Source organism: Gymnogyps californianus, chromosome 16 (genome assembly GCF_018139145.2).
Source record: "Gymnogyps californianus isolate 813 chromosome 16, ASM1813914v2, whole genome shotgun sequence".
In the NCBI taxonomy this organism is placed as follows: Eukaryota; Metazoa; Chordata; class Aves; order Accipitriformes; family Cathartidae; genus Gymnogyps; species Gymnogyps californianus.
In genome coordinates, this window is record NC_059486.1 from 115,001 (window position 1) to 135,624 (window position 20,624).

Sequence of the window (20,624 nt, forward strand, 5' to 3'; positions counted from 1 at the left end):
CTGTTGTACAGAGGCACCCGGGGAGGCGAGGTGGGCAAGGAGGGGGCTCGCCTGCCACCCCGAGCGTGGCCTTGCCGCCATTCGCTCCTTTCCTTTCAGCTACTGCCTTCAGCCTGGCGGGGGAGGACACAGGCTCCCCTTCATCTTGGGTTTTGCCTGGTGGCTCTCCCTGCTTCTGTCCCAGGGAGGGCAGAGCAGGGTTCCACCAGCCTCTCTCTCTCTCTCTCGCCCCCCCAGACTCCCTGACGCTCCTCAGCCTTTCTGCTTCCCCTCGTAGCTCTGCCACCAGGCCGAGCAGGTCGCCCGCTTGGTCACACCTCACACCTCGTTCCCGCTCCTGCCACCCATGACCAGCGAGAGGCTCTGGCACGCCCCGCAGCCTGAGGCCTGGACGGCTGCATGCTGCCGCGGGAGCTCTGTCTGGGCTGCCACAGCCATGCTGGCGAGCGCAGAGGACAGGGCTTTCTGCCGGGTGGCTGCCAGAGCCCAGCTCCTGCTGAGAGGGGGATGACCACCCACGGCACTCACCCCTCGAGCTGGCAGGGTGACGACGCCCTTCCACGCCGACTGCCGCGCCACTGCTGCTCCGGTCGCAGCCCTCCCCAGGCCGCTTTTGACAGGGGCGGGGGCGAGGGAAGAGAGGGGGCCGCCGAGGGAGGGAGGGAGGGAGGGAGGGAGGGAGGGAGGGAGGGGGCCGCCGCCGAGGGAGAGGAGCGGGCCGGAGCCGCTCCGCTCGGCGACTGACGGCTCGCTGCCGTTACAGCGCGTTTAAAGCTCCCGCCGTTGCCTGGCAACGCCCAGGCCTCGGCGGCGGCTCTCGCGAGAGCTGCTGCCGGCTGCCGGCGGGTCACGAGACCCCCTGCGCGCGGAGAGCTGCCGGGCCGCTGCGGGCCGGGCCGGCTCCGGGGCAGCTCGCCTGGGCGACGGACTGCTGGTTACCGGAACGGCTGGGCAGCGGCCCCGGACTGCTCCAGGGAAGGTGCCCGAGGCGATCTTCCTCTCTGAAAGAGAGCTCTCTCCGCCGGGATGCAGGCGGAATTCCTCCCGGGCATCTCCCGGAGTCCTTTGACCTCTGCTTGAGGGACCCGAGATCCCGGGCAGCAGCCCCAGACTCCTCCAGGGAAGCTACCCGAGATGATTTTTCTCTTTAAAGGAAGCTCTCTCCGCCGGGATCCACTCGAGACTTTAGGAGATGCTCTCTCTGAGGGTGTTGTCAGGGACTACACAGGCTACATACTATAGATACTACATAGAAGCATTTTACACACACCAGTGTGTGAGCAACGGGGCCACTACAGGCAGGGGCAGGCGGAGCCACGCAGAGCTGCACGCAGGAGGCATACGAGTGCCAGAAGTTGCAAGACAAAGAACAAAATAAGCACAAGGGACCGCAGAGAGGCAGGACACCCCGCTGAATACACACGAGTGACCGGCAAAGCCAGCAGCAGGACAAGCAGCTCCAGGGCAGATGAGATCCCCCCTTTTGGGGGGTCGGTAAGTAGCACAAAAATGTCCTGCGTGAAGAGGAAAAACGGAGGAGCCTTTTCCAGTTCCGACTTCTCTCACAAACGAGCTCTCCAGCCTGGTCACACCGACTTCAGCAGCGAGGAGCACCAAGGGCCGTTGTCAGTGCCAGCGATACAGCAGCAGTGCCGTGAGCAGCCCAGGTACCTCGGGAAGCGTGTGGCTTTTCCCAGCATTTGTGGGATGCCAAGGGGAAGAGAGGGAAGACTTCCCCCGAGAAACAGCCTGGCTTGCTTGTTTCTGCTTGTTCTTCTTTAAGTACCTTTCCCTTTCCTTGTAGAAGAAGGCCACTTGTTGGAAGAACAAGAGGCTTTCTCAAAGTCACAAGAATGCCTATCCCAGTTAAAATAAAAAATACTTTTGTTGAGATTTAATGAAACCATTTTCTTTATCGCCTACAACGATTTTCCAAAAGGGATGCACATCTTGCAAATATTGCCCATAATTCTGTAACGGCATTTTCCAGATTGAGAAATCAACATGTCTTTGTGTGCATGCTGTAGCTTCAGCCAGTGAAGTGTTCCTCCTCCGCTGACCTCACCGCTGACACCATCATACGGCCAGCTGCCTGGGTGTCTTTCTGCTAACAATTCCTCAACCATTTTTCCTCTTTCTGCTCTCTGTCCTACCTGACGTTTGTCTGTCTACTTCTTGGCCAGATTTCCTCTACTGCTTCTTGTCAGTAACTCGGGTCTGTCGTCACGTCTCTGTCCATCCTCCTGTGTTCACGTGTACCTGTCTGTCCGTGTCTCCTGATCGCATGTCCCTCTCTGTCACTCTGCTTTATGGGTACAGTTTACAGTCGGATGAAAACGTTAAATTTTGAGGTTTTTTATACATGGCCTGCCTTTTGGTAACCCCAGGTGGTAATTCCTCCTGACCCTGCCTGCAGGTGAGTTTGCAGGAAAGGCCCTGGACAGACTTGAAGCCCTCGCGGGACGTGACCAGGCTGTGTTGTGTTCTGCTCTGGTAGGGGTCGGGGAGAGGGAAGATCTCACAAGGTACAGCTTAGTCCTCGGTGCCTGAGCGGAAGAAGAACCAGCGCCGGGCTGCCCAGAAGATGCTTGGCCTCAGGGATGACGGTGCTCCTTCGTGTGGGACAGGGGCAGGTTCCCCAGCAGAGGCGGACGTGAATCACGCTCATTTGAAGCAGACCACTTTAACTTCTTGTAATGTATACATCGGTACGTAGGGTGGATAATCCGTGGAGCAGGGCGGAAACAAGCCAAGCAGACCCTGTGTTGCGTTAGCTGACTCATTTAGAGCATCGTCTCATTCTGCCAGACAAGTTACCCCTGAGACGCAGGTACAGGGCTGCATGTTGCTACTGGTAAAGTAAAAGCCACTCGGCGTTATGTGTTAGACTAGCATTGGGCACGTACGTGCTGACGGTGTCTCAGCTCAGGAGATGGCTGAAGAATGATGGTTTATTGTAAATGCACTAGTGCGATGGCAGAAAGCTGCCTGAGCACGCCCTAGGCACGTCTGAAATCTTAACTCCCAGCCTCATCCCACTACATATCGAAGGCATCAATAATTACACAAGTTGTAGTGTAGTGGTAAAATCTAAGCCAAAATGTTTTCACCAATTTTGACCTTTTTAATGCTGTGAAGCATAGTCCAGGAGTCCATCTACTACTGGAAACCTCTACTTCTTCTTGCAGGGAAAGAGTGTTTGCTGCCAGGGTAAGACTGATGAAAATAACACGCGGTTCCAAGTTGATGCTTGTTTTATGAGAATCTCATCGAATGATTTTTAAATGTAAACTTCCCGATTTAGGACACTCAAGGATCAAAATCTTAAAGCTTGTTGCTCTTTTTCCAAAACCTCTAGGTTGTGAAGAAAAAGACATTCTAGCCCAACATCTTCAGCATGTTAATTTGAAAACGTAAACAAAGTGGAATTTCATTTAAAGCATTTAATAGCTGAGACAAGCAATGTGAAAGGCTGAATTACAAAAGAAGCAATACAACCCGACCTTCATGCTCCAAGTTTACCTTTCCACAACTATTAGTACTTCCAGGTCAGTTCTTTCCACCAAAAAGATGCTGTAGTGGCGAAAAGATTATGCTGGGGAAACAACAACAACAACAAAAAGAGCACATTACACTTCAAATCCTTCTCTGACAATTGTAATACCAAGGTAATTTCTGTCCACCAGAAAGACACAACCCCAGCACAAAGTAATACAGAGGAAGACTGAAAAAAGAGAGGAAACATACAGAATAACTTGTGCCGTGACGGTCCAGTCTCAATAGTTAGAGAGACTGGCATCCATTATGATTAACAAGGAGGTTTATTTCTTCCCAAACTAACCTATCAAACACACAGTTACTGCCGACGTTCAGCTTGTGCTGTGCAGTGAACAGACCACTCTTGCGGGATGCAGCTTCGACAGCTTTAGAGCACTCGTTCAGTCAGCAATGCCCAGCAACTGTTGGCACGGTTACTTGAATTTCGGTTTAAAATGGTGTCTTTGGGAGTCAAAGTTACACAGGCCACAGTTGCTAAGCGGCCAAGTAAAGGTCATACTTACCTTAACGGGACTGCAGGTCCGCCCCGGGAAGGCCCTGTTACAAGGGGGAGTGTTTAACTCCTTTGGAAATGGGGCTGGAGATGGCACTCCTCAGCTGAGAAAAGCCACATCGTGTGAGGGCTGTGACTGAGGTCAGTAGTAACCCTCCCGTGAGGAGGTTTTTTCCCCAGGACGGCTCAGAAGAGGAACATTTGTTGGGAATGTTGCACCTTACCACAAGACAGAAGGACATCCCCGAATGCTCCTTTGCCTTGGGGGACTTTGGTTTAACCACAGAAAAGAGGTGTCCATTCTCCAGGATAATGCAGAATCCCCTGAACTGCCAGAATCAGGCACAGGCTCTGGCACAGGCTCGGACACAGCCGGGACTGCATCTGCTCCTAGCTGCGGGATTCGTACCTTCTCCAGAACTTTGAGAGACCTCTTCCTTCGGACTCCACGTTTCCTTTGTTCACCATTTGGTCCGTTTGCTGCAGTAGCTGCACTGCACCCTCAGCCTGACCGGCTGCTGCTCTTTGTTCAAGGTGAGATTCCACAGGTCCCCCTGTAAGAAACAGCAGCAAGAACAAAACCACAACCTCGCCCTCTCCCCACTCCCTGCACACCCAACGGCAGACCCTGAAACGGAGAGGTGGGTCCAGACTCGGACTGACGTGACGCCTGGGAGCTTTCAAAGCAATCACAATGCAGGCTGATTTGGAGGTAGGCTCCCATCGCACAGCCCAGCTCTGAGAGAGCTACGCAGCCCAGCTCCGTGGGCGCGAGTTCGTTACGCGGGATGAGAGTCCCAGCCAAGATCAGTGGTGACCTCCCGCTTTACGGCGCTTCTAATTCCTAATCGCACGTGCTGGAAAATACCAAACACGATTTTTAAAGGAAAACTAAGACCAATGTAATCCTTGCGGCTTTTGATTTAATATGACCAATTTGAATGAACCAATCCAGGAATTCCTTACTTACAGAAACCCACTTGGTTACAGCCCGCGGTAAGGGATGCTGGACTAAACTCACGCTCCTTTTCTTTGGAGGAATTCTGAAAGGAAAAGGAACCCAAGAACTCTTACACAATGTAAAATTCTGTTGTACAGGAGATTTTTGTTTGCTTGCTTGCTTGCTTGCTTGAAGAACTAAAAGGCAAGGTCTGCTCTCTTGTTCTGTGATTTCATTTGTTTTCCCGCTACTGTGAGGACTTTCTTCACCAACATATGTCTGCCCCTCCCTCCTCAAGACATTCACAGGCCTAACATAAAGCTGTAATTCATTGAGCAGGCTTTAATACAGCAGACAGTGAAAGAATAACAGCAGCTATGGCACAGACAGAGATTTTAAAAGACATGAACAGAGGTGCTGTGGGAAAGAACAGCCTCTGGACAATACAGGCCCCTGGACATCAGCCCTGCTAAGACACAGTCATAGGAAACAGAGTAACAGGGAAGGGACAAAAGTGAAAAGTGCCAGAAGCAAGAGGTGAGCCAGGAATACCCGTTAGGAAGGCTATCAGCACTACAAAGGACCGCAAACAACAAAATCAGCAGGTAAGCTTCTTTTTCATAAAGACAACAGTTTGTGTCTGGACATCCCTCTCAGCGTAACAGTGCCCTGACTAGTGCAAATTTCAGGTACGAGTCATGGTGGCACAAGCATCTGTTCTGGAGAAGGTCCTTCTCACCTGAACTGGTATTTGCTCAGTTGATGGTTCATTCATCATAGTTCCAGTTTACCTGGAAAGAGCTCAGGACACGTCCTCCCACATTAGTTAACACAATATGAGGCTACGGTGATGTCTGCCACCTACCACGTTACTTCTCAGGGTCCAACATGCTAACCCGGAGCTCCAGCTTTCAAGGGCTCTAATGCTTGGGAAATTCAGCCCCCGTACAAGGAGCGGAGGCATTCTGGGGATGGTGATTATAGCAAGCGGGGAATAAAAAAGCCTCTTTCAGAGGATGATCCTTATCCCACCAACAGAGCGTTTGGAGCACCTGAGGAAAGAAGCCAGAAGGGGCATGGTAGAGCCCTGTCACTAATGCTGCAAAGGTAAGCTGAGGGGAAAAAAAGTAATACAGGTTTTAGAGACAAATAAGCCTGCTTGTTTTGGAGAAGTTCTTCTGTACTGCATGCTCCTGAGGAGTTACCAGGCAGTCTCCTTCCTGTCTTGAAAATCCAACAAACCTGTCCAAACCCCCTCTTCTGAAAGAAAGCTTTGGGCTTACACCAAGGGAGGGCTGTTTCAATACAGGAGTTTGGCTGTGCAGGCTGAAGGTAACCATGCAACTCGGAGCGCCTGAAATCGCAGGCCATCGTATACGCAGTGAGTCCCTGCAGAGCAATTATGCTGGGATTGGCCCTTTGAAACCAGTTCTACAGGAGCAAGCAGGCAGTATGCCCTGGCCATCTGAGACTTCGAGCAAGCCCACAGACGACACTGGCGTAAAGGCTCAGCCAGTTGTGGAGAGCTCCAAAAGGTTCCCGAAAGGGGGGCAGCACGTCATCATGCAGAAACACGCAGAAATCCGGGTATTTGATGCAACTGTTCACCTCCCCAGGAACAGCGGGAGAAGCAGCTGTTCCTTTTATACCACCAGGCAACTTTCTTTGTGGACAATCCCAAGAGGAATGAGTTTGCCTCCTCGGAAAACACTCTCTCCAAAGAGTTGGAGAGGTAGAAAGGCCAGGAAGGTGACAGTGTGGCAGGGACTTGAACTAAATTTAGAACGAGTATCAGTATCCAGAAAACGGATGAAATGCACTGGCACATTTGGGAGGATGGGCAACAGCCAGGAGGAGGAGAACAGGGGTGCTAGGGAAGACCCTGTTACCTAAAGGGTGTGCCTAACAGCAGCTCTGTCAGAGCAGCCTTTTAGCCTGGGGGCTAAAAGAGAAAGAAGCTTCCCCTCCTGACAAGGTCTCTGGAGAACAGTGGGTTTAGAAAGCAACTGCCAATCCCTCTGCAACAATCTGGTCGTAAATCTGCCTTCTGATGACGTAGTAAGAAAAGGCATGACACTGTTGCAAGAAGAGGGAGATGCCTACAAGGCCACCTGCACAAAGAAAGGACGCTGCTGGGGAGTGGCAAGGACTCACACTGAAGCCAGTATCAAGGTGTCAGCACCCACTATTGGCCCTTCATGGAGTTGTGCACGAAGGGGCATCTGAGGTAAAAGAGGACTGGAGCCTTGAAGACAAGGCAGGGCATCCTTCAGGTTCAGCTCTGAGAGGCTAAGCTCACCCCTAGAGTGCATAGCTTGACAGTCAGAAAAGCTTGTGTCCTCTCCCGGTCAAACTCATCCCTTGGCTAAGTTTGATGAGCAGGAATCAAACGTCTCGATGCAGGTGATGCAGGTGAAAAGGGAAAAAAAACATTACCTGGAAGCATTTTGATGCTTGCCACTTTAAGAATCCAGGACTAAACAGATGCTGTTGTCTCCTTCTGAATATTCTGTAGCTTACCGTTTCAAATCCAGGCTTTGCTTTACTCCTATGGTGAACCCACTCGGCTCCAGTTCTAAAAAGAAGTCAAATAGGTAAGAACTCAGTTTACAAAAAGTCACAAAAAGGAAGCAATCTTGTAAATGGCTACGCCAACTGTTTCTTTAGAAATCAGCACTTTAGTACCTCTAGCCAACAAGACACATACCCTTAATCTATATTTGTACTCCTGTCTCAAAGTCTCACTTAAAAAATGAAAATATGCACTCATTTCAGTATTAGGCTTTCTGCTTTTCTAAGAAAACCAACAAGTAGTTAAAAACAGTGTTACGTGACATGGAAAGGGGGGTGAGCAGCGAGCTGAGAAAGCCTGCAAACCCTACACGGTTACTGACACAAAGAGAAGGGCAGGCAGCAAGGAACCACAGAAAGATCTTACAAGACTCGGTCATGGAGCAATCAAATGGCAGAGGAAACTCTGTACAGAGAGGTACAAAGTGGTGCACGTGGGGAAAAACAATCCTGGCTTCACACACAGCATAGTGCTCTCTGAGCTGATCAGTGTCACTGGGGAGGGACACCTGGAGATTCTGGTAGCTCAACACTCAATAGCACCCAAGAAAACCCAAATCCAAATCCCCCGTGAGGACTTAGGAGCAAAAGAGCTCGTCCAAAAAGAAGAAAAGATCAAGAGGTGGTCGGATTACAGTAGGCAAACTCCTTCCCGGGGAGGGGGGAATGCTCACGCTGAATGAGCTCTTCAGTCTAACAGAGTAATCGGAACAAAATGACAGAAGGCTTGAAGCTGATGCCTCACCAATTTAATTTTGCAACCAAGAATACACTTTACAATGATTAACTGTTTTAATCTTTTCTGGAATAGCGTAACTTCTGGGGCAAGACACAGGACTAAGAGAGAGCTGCCAGGCTGGATCATGAAATAGCCCTTTCTGGCCTTGTATTTGATGAATCTACAACTCACGTCTTGGCTAAAAGAGTCAGAAAGCATTCTGGATCCTGGTCTCATTCTTCCCTCGTTTCCTGCAGTTTTATTGTGACTAGAAACTGAGAAAGCGGGGGAAAGGCAATGAAAGGACTACGTTTGTATGAGCGGGAAACAAACTGGCTTCAGGCTTCTCCCATTATCATCTCTGCATGAAATACATTTGAGAATTGGGTAGAACAGAAGGCAACAAGGTCTGTACATGGCCATGGAAGGGGAGAGGTGAGCATAAACACTTCCGATCATGCTGGATCTGGGACTCTGCCACATACTTGTGAATATTAAGTACAGGCACAAATTTTCTTTTTTTAAAAGCTACACTCCATGAAATAAAGAAGCCTGCTAGACTACAACTAATAATGGGCCGGCCTCTGAAAGGTAATCAAGAACTAAGCTGGAAGCTAGCCACCATGAGCCAGCACTGCACCCTCGTGCTGAAGGCGGCCAACAACATCCTGAGCTAAATTAGGAAGAGTTTTGCCAGCACCTCGAGGGAGATGATCCTTCCCCTCTGCTCAGGGCTGCTGAGGCCAGTCTGTGTGCTCTGTCCAGACTGGGCTCCCCGGGACAAGACTGGGGCTCACGCCACAAAGATGATGAAGGGACTGGAGCACGTTTCAGGTGTGGAGAGGCTGGGAGAGCTGGGACTGTTCAGCCTGGAGAAGGCTCAGGGGGGATCTTATCGATGTACACCTGATGGGAGGGAATGAAGAAGAGGGAGCCGGGCTCTCCTCAGCAGCGCCTGCTGGCAGGACAAGAGGCAAAGGGCACAAACTGCAGAACGTGCAATTCAATCTGAACACAAGAAAAAACTTTTTGACTGCAACTCTGGTCAAGCCCTGCAAACGGTTGCCCACAGAAGCTGTGGCGTCTCCACCCTTGGGAGTCCACTCAGAACCTGAGGGGACGCGTCCCGGGCAACCTGCTCTGGGTGACCCTGCTTGAGCAGGAGGGGTTGGACTCGATGATATCACAGGTCCCGAAAACCTCACTGATTCTGTGAAATCCACAGATACAGAGCTCAGCCTCAACGACTCTCTGAAATCCACAGATACAGAGCTCAGCCTCAAGCTGAGAGGCAGCATTCATCAGCCAACTCAGAGGAACAGGCTGGGATGCAGCCAGAAAACTGGTCCCAGTTCTTCCCTTGTCATCCCTGGCTCAGGTGTGCAAGCCAGTGCACTGCTCTGTCTTGTTGCTGAGTTCTCATCCCGCTGTGATTCTACAGATAATGTTAACACAAAGGAGTTAAACAGGAAGACCTCTAGTTAACGGCATGGGAACCTGAAAGCGTAGGACAACTTTTCTCCAAACATGGGCAATGCTGCTTAGATTCTGTCACCTATGGAAGAGAAGGAAGACGACAAATGGGGCAAAGGATTACATAGGAATGAAATACGAGGAAGGTGCAAGAGACATGAAAAATATCGAGATGTGCCCTGGAAGACTATTTTGTACTCAACTGACCTGTCCATACCCGACTGTGGGCATGAGGTCTCTGCTCCGACTTCCACTCTTCTCCTCTTCACCCTTCCTTCCACTGCAGGACTTTCTGACACTTCCTTTCTTCTCTTGACCTTCAAAAACATTGCAAACTTGGTACTGATAAAATTTGATTTTGACTTTTCTACTTTAGAACAACAGTCAGAGCTAATATACATCCGTATTTCGCAAAACTGTTCATGTTTATACAACAAAACCCCCAAAATGATTCAGGAATAAAAGATTAGTTGCCTTATTCAAACTGAAGATAAGCACTGAGAGGCCATCCAGAGAATTATGCTCAACAGTTTTGAACAAGAAATACTGCTTTCCAGGACATCCTATTTGCTCCATCTGCAGAGGAGGGCCTAGGAATGTAATTAGCAGGAATGTCATGCTAGCAGAGAGAGAAAAAATGCTTTGGGGGAATTTGGACGGGACATCTTCACTAATTCACTCCATCTTCAGACACTTACTCGTATTGAAAACAAACCTACCCTGAGCTCTCATTAAACAAAAGCTTCCCAAAGCAGCTTAACTTTGTTGTTTATGACATACCTAGGAAACCACTTAATTATTCAGCAATATTGACCTCGTACAGACTCTCACAGGGAAGAAACCATTGGACAGCTCAGCTCAGACTTGGAGAGAACGCATTTAACTGAAGCCAGCAGGGCTCTCAGGCCCTGAGGCAGGACTTCATTCAAAGGCCGATGGAACTGACAGGACGATTTCTCTCAACTGGGACGGCTCTAGGTGAGAATTCAGTGCCACCTCACGTTGCCGGAGTGACACCCAGAAAGAAGAGAACTCTAGCATTGCCTATATAGATATTCTGCTCCTCCAGGCAATTTGGAATGTAACTTTAAAAAACACCAAAACACAAACCAAAAACACACGCACAACTTACAAGCTCATCGCTGCCCTTGTTTACTTCTTCACCTGTAACAGAGGTATTATAAAACTTGGTGAATATTTGGTGACTGGACTTTCTTTAACCAACTTGAAAGTACATTTTTGCATTGCACCTCGCTTTCTGAGAACAAGACGAACTACTTGGAAACAATGCTGGACTTGCACACGATATGCTGAAATTGAAAAACTGCAAATACAGCTCTTTCAGAACGAGAACTCCTGGCTACGAATGCCCCATGTTGATGGGATGGGGACAATTGCTTTTCTTGACGAGGTCAAAGGAGTCTTCAGAAGAGAAGAAGGAACTGAAGAACTGTTAGCATCACCCTGTGTTCTGGGCACCCGATGGAAGATGCAAGGACAGCTGGAGCACAGCCTCCACGCAATATTGGCCAGCTAACCTCTGATGCGTGGGATCCATACATGTTTTCCTGAAGAAAAATCCCTGCCAACAGAAACTTGAAACAGCAGTGCCGGAAAGTAACAGCACGTTATGCTGTGCATAATTTTAGAATAGAAACGTCGTACAACTGTCTGCAGCGGGCAATTAAATACTGGAGCAAGGCGTACAAGGAAGCGAGTGAATTCTCCACGTTTAGAAGTTTTCACATCCAGACACGGTATATTTGATAGGGGATGCTACACGCAAGCAAATGGGTGAGACTGAGAAGTGACTACTTGTCCATTTTATAAAGGAGACCAGATTATCAACTAAGCAGTCACAAGACAAACCAGGAGCTTTTTGCAGGGACCAATAATCAGAAGAGGAAATAGTAAGAATAAACACTCAGCTTTCCCAACAGAGGAGGTTAAATGTAGAGTCCCACAGAGGTCTCAGCTGGGGCCTGAGGCTGTTCAGGGAATTCACAGAAAACCTGGAAAATGACACACTAGGGAGGCGACGACATTTGCTAATTATACAAAAGACATTGTTACCATTATTACTATCATTATTTAGAAAAACAAATGCATTCTTTCTTTAGGAAAACAGAAACAAAGAGCGTGAAGTTCAATGTCAACAAATGTAGGGAAAGGGAAAAGCAAGACGTAGATCATAGATCTTTCCAGAAATTATCCAAACGTAACCATACAGACTTACCACAAGATACGTTTTGCTGAAATGAGTTGAGTTCTAGATACACAGTGCAAATGTAGGGATAAGGCACAAGATGGACCTTCCCATGTTTGAATCTCATCTTCGATACTCTCTCCCATTTACTCAAATCTGAGAACGATGATAAGACTTAAGAACATAGCACTAACGTTTCAAAGGAGCAGGACTCCTGACAATGTCTTCTTGTAAAGCTTCAAAAGCCATACCACACTGAACATATGTATAAGGGAGCAAATACAATGGATGACAAGCCTGCAGGCTTTGTGTGTTCAGAAGCCTGTCTAGTCTTCCAGCTATCTCAGCTCAACTACTTCTCCTCATAAAACTCACGCTGTGAGGTGCTTTTTGCTTCTCTCAGCCATCTGTGTGGGTGCGTAAGCATATACTGACATTTGCTCCCACCCAAGAAACAACTTTTATACTCAGCATCCCTCTAGGCAACATAAGCTTTCATGGGAACACTGTCCTGTTCTCTCAAGTTCAAACTCAAACTTCTTCCTGTACAGACTGAAGACGGCTTTGCAGGTACAATCCATCCCCAGAGGCTCATGGATGCGATTTAATCCTAACGTACCTTACAAGAAAACTACCGGGGTCTTCTCTACTAGCGGGCCAACGTTGCTGAGCCTGTAAGGAGCGTTTTACGTTTATTAACCTTTTTAAGCAACGCACTAGCTTTGCTTGCAATCGCATTAGGTGGGCTTCCTGTGACTTCTATATACACGTTCATTTCCTCTGGCTAAATCAGATTTGGAACGCAGGGGTGTTCATCTCAAAACACTGCAAAACACTTTTCCCGTCAGTCCTCTGCTGAAGGCAACAACTGCGGAGGATCTTCAGCTAATGTAAAACTGCAAAGCTCAGAGGAGTCCTCCTCCAGCGAAAGATCTGCTTCCTTTGACATTCATGTCTAGTGGTGTGCAATGCCCAACAGATAGGAGTCACTCAATCTTTTCTTTTACGAGTAGGAAAGAAAGGATACACGGAAAGATAGTGAAGTGGTCTGTAGAAAACGGATGTAAATCATCAAGGTTTCCAAGGATGACTCGAATCGCTTCCTAGAGAGGCCAAAAAAAGAAAGCAAAGAAGAATATTAACCATATAGTCACAATTCCCCTGTCAAGTACAGTTTCGAGGCTTGGGAAGAAAATTAACATCACGTTACAGTTTGCATGAATCCTGGAAGAGCAGGTTCTGGATATTTTGCTTTTCCTCCTCCCCTTCTTCTCCCCGCTCCCTCCCATCACCTTAGAGTGCGCTGCACTAACAGACTCATAGAAACTGAAGTGAATGCATGTCTTAATCTTGAATTCACATAGAAGCATTACGATGGAGAGTGGAGGTGTGCTTTTAAGTTTAACAAGTTTTACATTTAAGAAGCCTCCTTTTTGCCAGCAAAGCACACGTGGTATGGACCTGTTTCGAAAATAAACATATTCCCCTTTTTCTGAATATTGACCCAATTCAGGAACAAAGGAACTGTAATTCAGCCCCAACAAACTCCTGCTTTATAAACGGGAAACTTTTTCTAGGAACATCTTTCAAAATTTTCAAAAGAGAAGAAGAAAAAAAAAATTAACCGATAATTTTCCGTATCAGTTAAAATCGGCCCATTTTCTTCAATAACATTTAGAATGCTATCACTGTACTCTGAAGATTTTTTAAAATTAAGTAACAGGAGCATTTTTAAGCAGGCACTATATTTGTCTCATTTCCTCGGGAATGGCAGGGGCTTTCTTCTGTCTCAGGAAGAAGATGACAACAGCAGAACTCGTCGGTTGTGACCAAGCTTGGTCACAAAGTAATGGCATCATTAAAAGGACGTCCACTGGTTCCACTAGCTCCAGTTACGACGAAAGCATGTGCAATCGAGCATTAGATTAGCCTCTGTCAAGCGAGCTCACCAGTACTGCCACAGCTCCTGACAGAACAGGAGGGTTTGACAGCTAGTCAAGCCTGAGAAGTTAAGAGCAGGGGTCAGGTCTGAGGCTGAGAGCGAAACCACGGCAAAGCGCTACTGCAGAATGCAGCTGAACAGGAATCAGCAAGGAACGGGGTGCAACTGGCTCGACAAATAGGAGTTCTCATTTGTCCAGTTCTAACAGTCAGTAGCTTCTTGGAAATGTTTCAGATAAAAGCATTGCTCGTCTACGCCAATGCTGCTCTTGATGACATTTCTCGTTTCCGTCTTTTTTTCACCCTCGTACTCTCCAGAGAAGTTCCCCGTTACCCTCACTTGAAACGTTGCGTTTGACAAAATGTCCTCACTCCCACAACGAACAAAAGATTTGCTCGGCCTAACATTCAGCTAAGGTCCCATGGACCTGCTTCGTCTCCTACCTCTAACTCCTTGGCAGCACTTGCAGTGTTGTCGAGATCAGGAGCGCTGTGAAACAAACAGAGAGAGTTAGTCCCACCCCAATCAAAAAGCAATGGAGCTCCATTTGTTGCAAGAGTTTAAACAGCAACAAAACATCACTCCCGCTGCACAGAGAAAACACTCAGCAGGCAGATGAATTCATAATTTATGGTTCTTAAAAAACATCCACTATTCCACCAGGACTGTTTCTTTTCACTTTTCTGCCCACTTGTCTTTTGTGTGTCTGAGGATACAAGGGATGAGAGATCCGATCTTTTCAGTCGATCCTCAGTAACCTGTAGGATTGGGTTTTTGACAAGGTGCCCTCAAACCAGCGCCTCTGTCTTCCAGCCTATCGCGATGCCATTCTACTCAAGGGACTAAAAGAAGGAACCGGCAGGACGTGTCTCTTCATCCCTCCACGGTGCAAACCTGCAGAGGAATGGGCCTTCACAGCATTGGAGCTAGGCCCTGTGATGCTGGGAGTTGTGTACTGCCTGCATCAAACTGTGTTCCCAAATATTAACTACATCTTTTGTAAGCCAGCTGCTCAAAAGTTGTTTGCTGCTAGGTATCGCCCAACAAGAAAATGCACAGGGAGAGAGGAGGTCTTAAAGAAAATCCAAACCCATTAAAAAGTAAACAAATCACACCAATGTCACTTGGAAAGAAGTAAATGCAGCGGAGTGTAAGGAATTACGGCATGCAAGTATTCTCTCTGATCGGTCACCGTCTTATTGTGGGCAAAAGGAGTTTCACTTCCCAAATCTGCAGGCTGACGGATAGCATTGCCTTGGGCAGAAGGCTGTGTACGCACTTAGGACTTACTCCTTTACTCTCTTATGAATTGGGAGGGAATCCAGATCCTTTGAACAAGTACCCCCTGTTCACCACAACCATGACACGATGGGGAAGAGCTTCACGAGTTTCGCTGTCAAAGGAGTTGCTTCTGCTACGTTTGACCACGTTGATGTGAAGACCGACTCGATGAGCTCGCTGCCAATTCCAGAAGTTATGATGAAATACAAAAGGTGCCGCAAGTGTCTCGTGTCCTGTTCCCTCAAGTATAACAATGAATTGCAAGAACTGATGTTGCAAGGCACACAAACCGTGAGGCATGCAGCGGCAATGACAGACTGCCAAACTCAAACAAATGCGGTGCTCTCTTTCCCATCAGGAGACCAAACACCTGCAGGCTGTTCAGAAACCTCCGCACACTACTGGCAGTGCCTTCCAAAGGGATTGCACTGAGGGAAAGAGCTGCGTCAGCAACATTTCAAGGACCTTCTCAACACTACACGACACCACACGACAGACCACACACCTTCCTCTCCAAAATCAACACAGAGAACAAAACAAGGAGGAAGGTTAATCCTCCTGGGTCCGACACTATTCCAGCAACACGCTAATAAGCAAAGCTAAAGAAACGATTGCGTTTCAATTCATCCCAAAATAAAGTCACGCAACAGAATTTCAAAGAGCCAGCCTACTTCGACAAAGGAAAAAGGAGACAAGCGTGGCACGAGATTTAACGTAGCTTCAGGTCTGCAGACAGCCTAACTGGCATCATGTTCGTAGCGCATTCTCTTCAACTCTTCTGCAGCTAACAAGAGTCACTTCCAGAGTAAACCCAGGCTCTGGCAATGTCTGTGCACATCTGACTGCAAAGGGAAATCCATTCACACTCATAAAACCACTCTCTGGGCAGATGCTTGAGTCACTCTCTAGGGCATTTTAGCCCGGCTGCAACTCACGGCATGAAAACAGGGTTTTCGGGATGGCACAACGCCGTTCTGTTTCTCTGATGCAGGGACACTTGCTGACTCAAAAGGAGCTCAGTCCTACTTTCTGCAGGTTTGCCACCATCTGAAAAGAGATTTAACCTCAACAGTTTATAAGACTTCCAAAAGCCTGTGAGGGCATCAACCTTGCACTGCTGTCTGATGACGATCACAGCCTTGAAGGATGTACACAGGGAGCCAGATGATGCTGAGCCACGGCTTTGGGGTTTTTTTATGACTACTTATGAATGCTATCATTATTAACTACTTACCAGAGGCTGAGACAGCAACAACTCCTAAAGTTTCAGACCAACTTTGAGCCCTACAGAACACTCCTTCAGCAGGACACAATCTAGAAGCAACCTGGTTTGGAACGCTACCCTTAAACCTGAGCAGCTCCAGCTCCTTCTGCCAGAGCAGCTCAAACTTCTGGGCTTATTATAGCCCGCAGCCTCCAGGATTCTGAGTGCCCTCTCACATTAAAAGCTCCACAGCTCCTTGAGTGAGCTGCTCAAGGTTTTGCCCACTCGCAAAAGCCCTTGCCCATCATCTCGGTGTGTCTGACCAGCAGACACAAGCAGATTCCTCCAGGGCAATACCCTCAGGGAAAGTCTTTTTTTCACCTCTAAAAGATCACCCTCTTTACTTGCTTTACATCTTCCCCATCTGACCAGACGACTCAGCACCCTGGGCTCCAGTCACTTTGCTGGCTACTAACTGGAACTTCCTATTTGAGGCTTACCGCACAACTGTTACCTCCCACGACCCTCCTGTTCATTGTCCCCTGCACACCCAAAGGCTTGCATGCCAGCAGTACCACAGACTCAAATCCTCTCCCTTCCCTCCCGTTTCTCAGGCTTGCCACTACAGTGCCTTCTAGAAACTGAGAGAAGCACTTATCCTACAAGCCCTGCTCAGCCCCTCTGCCTGCAGGAGAGGCACGCTGTTGCTTCCAAACAACAGGACAGGTTTGTCACAAACGCATTTGAAAGAGGAGTGGCAGCGGAAAGGGAACCTTGAGAGAGAAAAAGCCCCGAGAGCACAACAGACATCTCCTGCCAGCAGCCAGGGAGAGTTCCCAACGGCTCTTTCTACATCCACGCTCGAGCGCCAGATTGCAAGGCCAGCAAAAGGCACATTGCTAACAGCAGACGGCCCAAGAAATAAGTACGTACTTTGAGTACAGAGCTCCACGGCTGTGCTGGTTTTGACTGGGATAGAGCTAATTTTCTCCACAGTAGCTTGGATGGGGCTGTGTTTCGGATTTGTGCTGGAAACAGGGTTGATAACACAGGGACTTCTTAGTTACTGCTGAGCAGTGCTCACACAGCGTCAAGGCCTCTTCTGCTCCTCACACCGCCCCACCAGCGAGTAGGCTGGGGGTGCACAAGGAGTTGGGAGGGGACAGGGCTGGGACGGCTGACCCCAACTGACCCAAGGGATATTCCGGACCATAGGACGTCACGCTCAGCAGTAAAACTGGGGGAAGGAGAAGGAAGGGGGGATGTTCGGCATTATGGCATTTGTCTTCCCAAGTAACCGTTAGGCGTGATGGAGCCCTGCTTTCCTGGAGACGAAACACCTGCCCGCCGATGGGAAGCAGTGAATGAATTCCCCAGTTTGCTTTGCTTGCGTGCGTGCACGGCTTTTGCTTTACTTATTAAACTGTCTTTATCTCAGCCCATGAATTGTCTGACTTTTACCCTTCCGATTCTCTCCTCATCCCACTGCGGGGCAGTGCGTGAGCGGCCGCGTGGGGCTTAGTTGTCGGCTGGGGTTAAACCGCTACAAAGCTTCTCAGTTAAACACTCACCAAATTTCAAAATCCTGTCCGTAAAACCGGCCTCTTTTTCCACTGAAGCACAAAATCCACCCATGGCAGTGAAGCAGGAGCATTTTTTACACCTCACAGGACTCTCTCAGGCCAACGCTCAGCCTGTGCAAGTGCAGTAGCAACTTTTAAGTGACCACTTTCACCATCAGTGAAAGAAGGCAGGAAATGAGGAGCCCCCGAGATCTGACTCGAGGGTTTCGTATTAACTCCCTGCCACGTGCAGCCATCAAACTGCAGGCTGACTGTGCACCTTTCACATGCTCACCTGTTGAAGTTGCCGTACCGGATTTTAAACTTGTACACCAGCCTGCCCGCACGAAGAAACCTTGTTTCAGGCAACGGAGAGGTAAATGGCTTCAACGACATCCTTCTTGCTCCCGGAATGCCAGCCTAGGGAAGCAGGAGAGTCAAAGGCCCATTACTAAACCCCTTCACCGGATCGCCTTCTGTCATACCGAAGAAAAGGTGACAGGCAGTTTCTCCTCGAGAGGCCATCTGCAGAGAGAACAGATTGCCCACCGGTATCTCCTACCCGTCAGAAAACGGCTGATTCAAGTGTCCGTTCCAGGACCGCAGGGCAGCTTGGAGCAGGAGGAGAGGACGGACTCGGAGCGGACGGCTACCCCGCCTGCGGCTCCGCTGCTCGGGAAATGTCACTCCCCACGTCCCCGAAGCTCCACAGGCCTCTCGCCCCGGGGGCTGCCAAGAAAGCCCGCGCAGGACCGTGTCGCAGCCCGTGACCGACACCAGGCCGTGAGGGACACCCCCGCCTGCTGCGGGTCCCTGCAGCCCCCGCGGGTCCAGCCAGGAGGAGCTCGTTTCTCTCCACACCCGCACGCCTCCCCGCTGCCCCCGGCCTCCCTCCGCCGGACAGCCGCCAGCGGGAGGCAGTCCCCGGCCGCCCCCGCAGCCCCGGGGCCGGGAGGGACGGGCCGGGGCCGGCCGGGCCTGCCGGGGCAAGGCCGGGACCCGCCGCGGACGCCGGCCCAGCGCCCCGGCCTGCCGAGAGGGGAGATGCCGCCGCCTCCTCAGCCCCGCTGCCGGCCTGCGAGGCCCCGGGCAGCCCCGGCGCTGGCGACCACCGGGCAGCCCGCCGCTCCGCCGAAGCGGAGGAGCCCCCGCCACGGCCACCGGCCCCGCCGCGCCCGCCGCCCGCCCTTGCCTCAGCCGGGGCCGGGCCGAGCCGAGCCGAGCCGAGCCGAGCCGAGCCGAGCCGAGCCGAGCCGAGCGAGCCGAGCGAAGCCGAGCCGAGCCGAGCGGAGCCCCGCCGAGCGGAGCCCAGCCGCGCCCAGCCGAGCCCAGCCCAGCCGAGCCGAGCCGAGCCGAGCCGAGCCCAGCCGAGCCCAGCCGAGCCGAGCCGAGCGAACCGAGCCGAGCGGAGCCGAGCGAGCCAGCCCAGCCGAGCCCAGCCGAGCGCGGCTGCCCCCACCCTCTGCTCCAGCTCCCCACGGCCGCGGGCTGCTCTGCACTGGCTGCTGCTGCTGCTGCTGCTGCTGCTGCTGCTGCTGCTGCTGCTGCTGCTGCTGCTGCTGCTGCTGCACTGCACCTCAGAGGCGGCTGCATTTTGGGGCTCGGAGCGCTTTGGGTTCCAGTGTGAGCCCAAAGCATCAGCGGAGTTGGCCTTTAGCTTGTGGCAGGGCTTGCAACTGCTTGCAAAGGGGTCTGGGCTGTGCCCAGGCCTCTCAAGTCAACGTTCACTCTGGTGCCTGATGACAGGCCCTTGGCAGCGGCCCTGGTAGCTCACCCCTTGCTCTCCCAGATCGCAATCGTGTCAGGTTTGCCTTTTCTCGTTTTAGGCACCTTTCCTGCAAAGATGCCCGCAGATATTTCCATTCCTCCGCTACGCACACAGAGTGTGATTCCTGGAGGGCCACGGAAATGCAAGAGCAGCGGCGTTAGTCTCGTCTGAGGTTTTGGGGAGGAAGCGCCCTCTTAGATAGCTGCCTGGCGCCTTTCTGGCAGCCACGATTTACTTCTAAACCGGGCACGACTGAAAAGCTCCAATGGTCAGTGACCTAGCTGAGCAGCGATCAACAAAGAAGCCACTTTTTATCCCACGAGAGCCTAACGGTGACGTTCGTACAGCCTGCCAAGGAAAGCAGCAACTGCAGACCAAGTGGGCGTTATGCAAGAAAACCATGCCGACACATTTGTCCGCAAACAGGAACGACCACTCTCCCTGACAGTAATGTCCCAGTGGTGCTCCACGAAATCCATAGTCCCCTCGGGTGCTGGCGGGAGCAAGCTGGGAAAATCCGAATGCCGAAACCCGTGGGGTTTCTGCTCTCAGCTCCCGAAAAGAGTCCTGTTCATCTGTTCCAGGAAAGCCAGTGTCACCTTTGCAGGGCGGGAAACAAAGCTGGTCCAATAGACACCTAAGTTGCAACGTGAAGTCAGAGCGCAAATGGTGACAAAAATGGGGGGGAGCAGGGGGGAAGCCCGGCCCGGCCCCTCGGGAGCTCCGAGTGTCCCCGGGGAGCACGAAGCCGGGCAGCCGCCCTTCCTCACGCTCCTGTCCGGCTCCTTCTGCCAGCTCCTCCGCTCCTCCCTGCAGCAGCAGGCACCGGCACCCTCCAACACCCCCGGGGGCCGGCCCGCGAAGACCCCCGCCAGGGACAGCCCCGGGCGGTGCTGCCCAGAGCCCAC

The 20,624-nt window shown here is 50.6% G+C and overlaps 1 protein-coding gene across 1 annotated transcript; it reads right to left on the reverse strand.

Annotated features, from left to right (window-relative positions):
- Window positions 1–3,259: 3,259 nt before the first annotated feature.
- On the reverse strand, window positions 3,260–18,760 carry LOC127022723 (membrane-anchored junction protein-like). Its single transcript, XM_050906442.1, has 11 exons — window positions 18,511–18,760; window positions 18,244–18,368; window positions 14,345–14,390; window positions 12,987–13,062; window positions 11,990–12,115; window positions 10,886–10,917; window positions 9,961–10,070; window positions 7,512–7,566; window positions 5,022–5,094; window positions 4,461–4,605; window positions 3,260–3,595 (listed from the first exon to the last, which is right to left on the reverse strand). The coding sequence occupies exons 2-11, from the start codon at window positions 18,342–18,344 to the stop codon at window positions 3,550–3,552; spliced, it is 810 nt and encodes a 269-aa protein (XP_050762399.1). The 5' UTR covers window positions 18,345–18,368; window positions 18,511–18,760; the 3' UTR covers window positions 3,260–3,549.
- Between the last annotated feature and the right edge of the window lie 1,864 nt (window positions 18,761–20,624).

Excerpts from the sequence above, each read along its gene's own strand:
- LOC127022723 (XM_050906442.1), bottom strand. The coding sequence starts at position 18,344 with ATGTCGTTGAAGCCATTTACCTCTCCGTTGCCTGAAACAAGGTTTCTT. Across the intron at positions 10,918-11,989 it reads TCAGCAAAACGTATCTTGTG|GTGAAGAAGTAAACAAGGGC; the intron begins GTAAGTCTGTAT and ends CCTCTGTTACAG. Across the intron at positions 3,596-4,460 it reads CTCTCAAAGTTCTGGAGAAG|CATAATCTTTTCGCCACTAC; the intron begins GTACGAATCCCG and ends TTGTTTCCCCAG.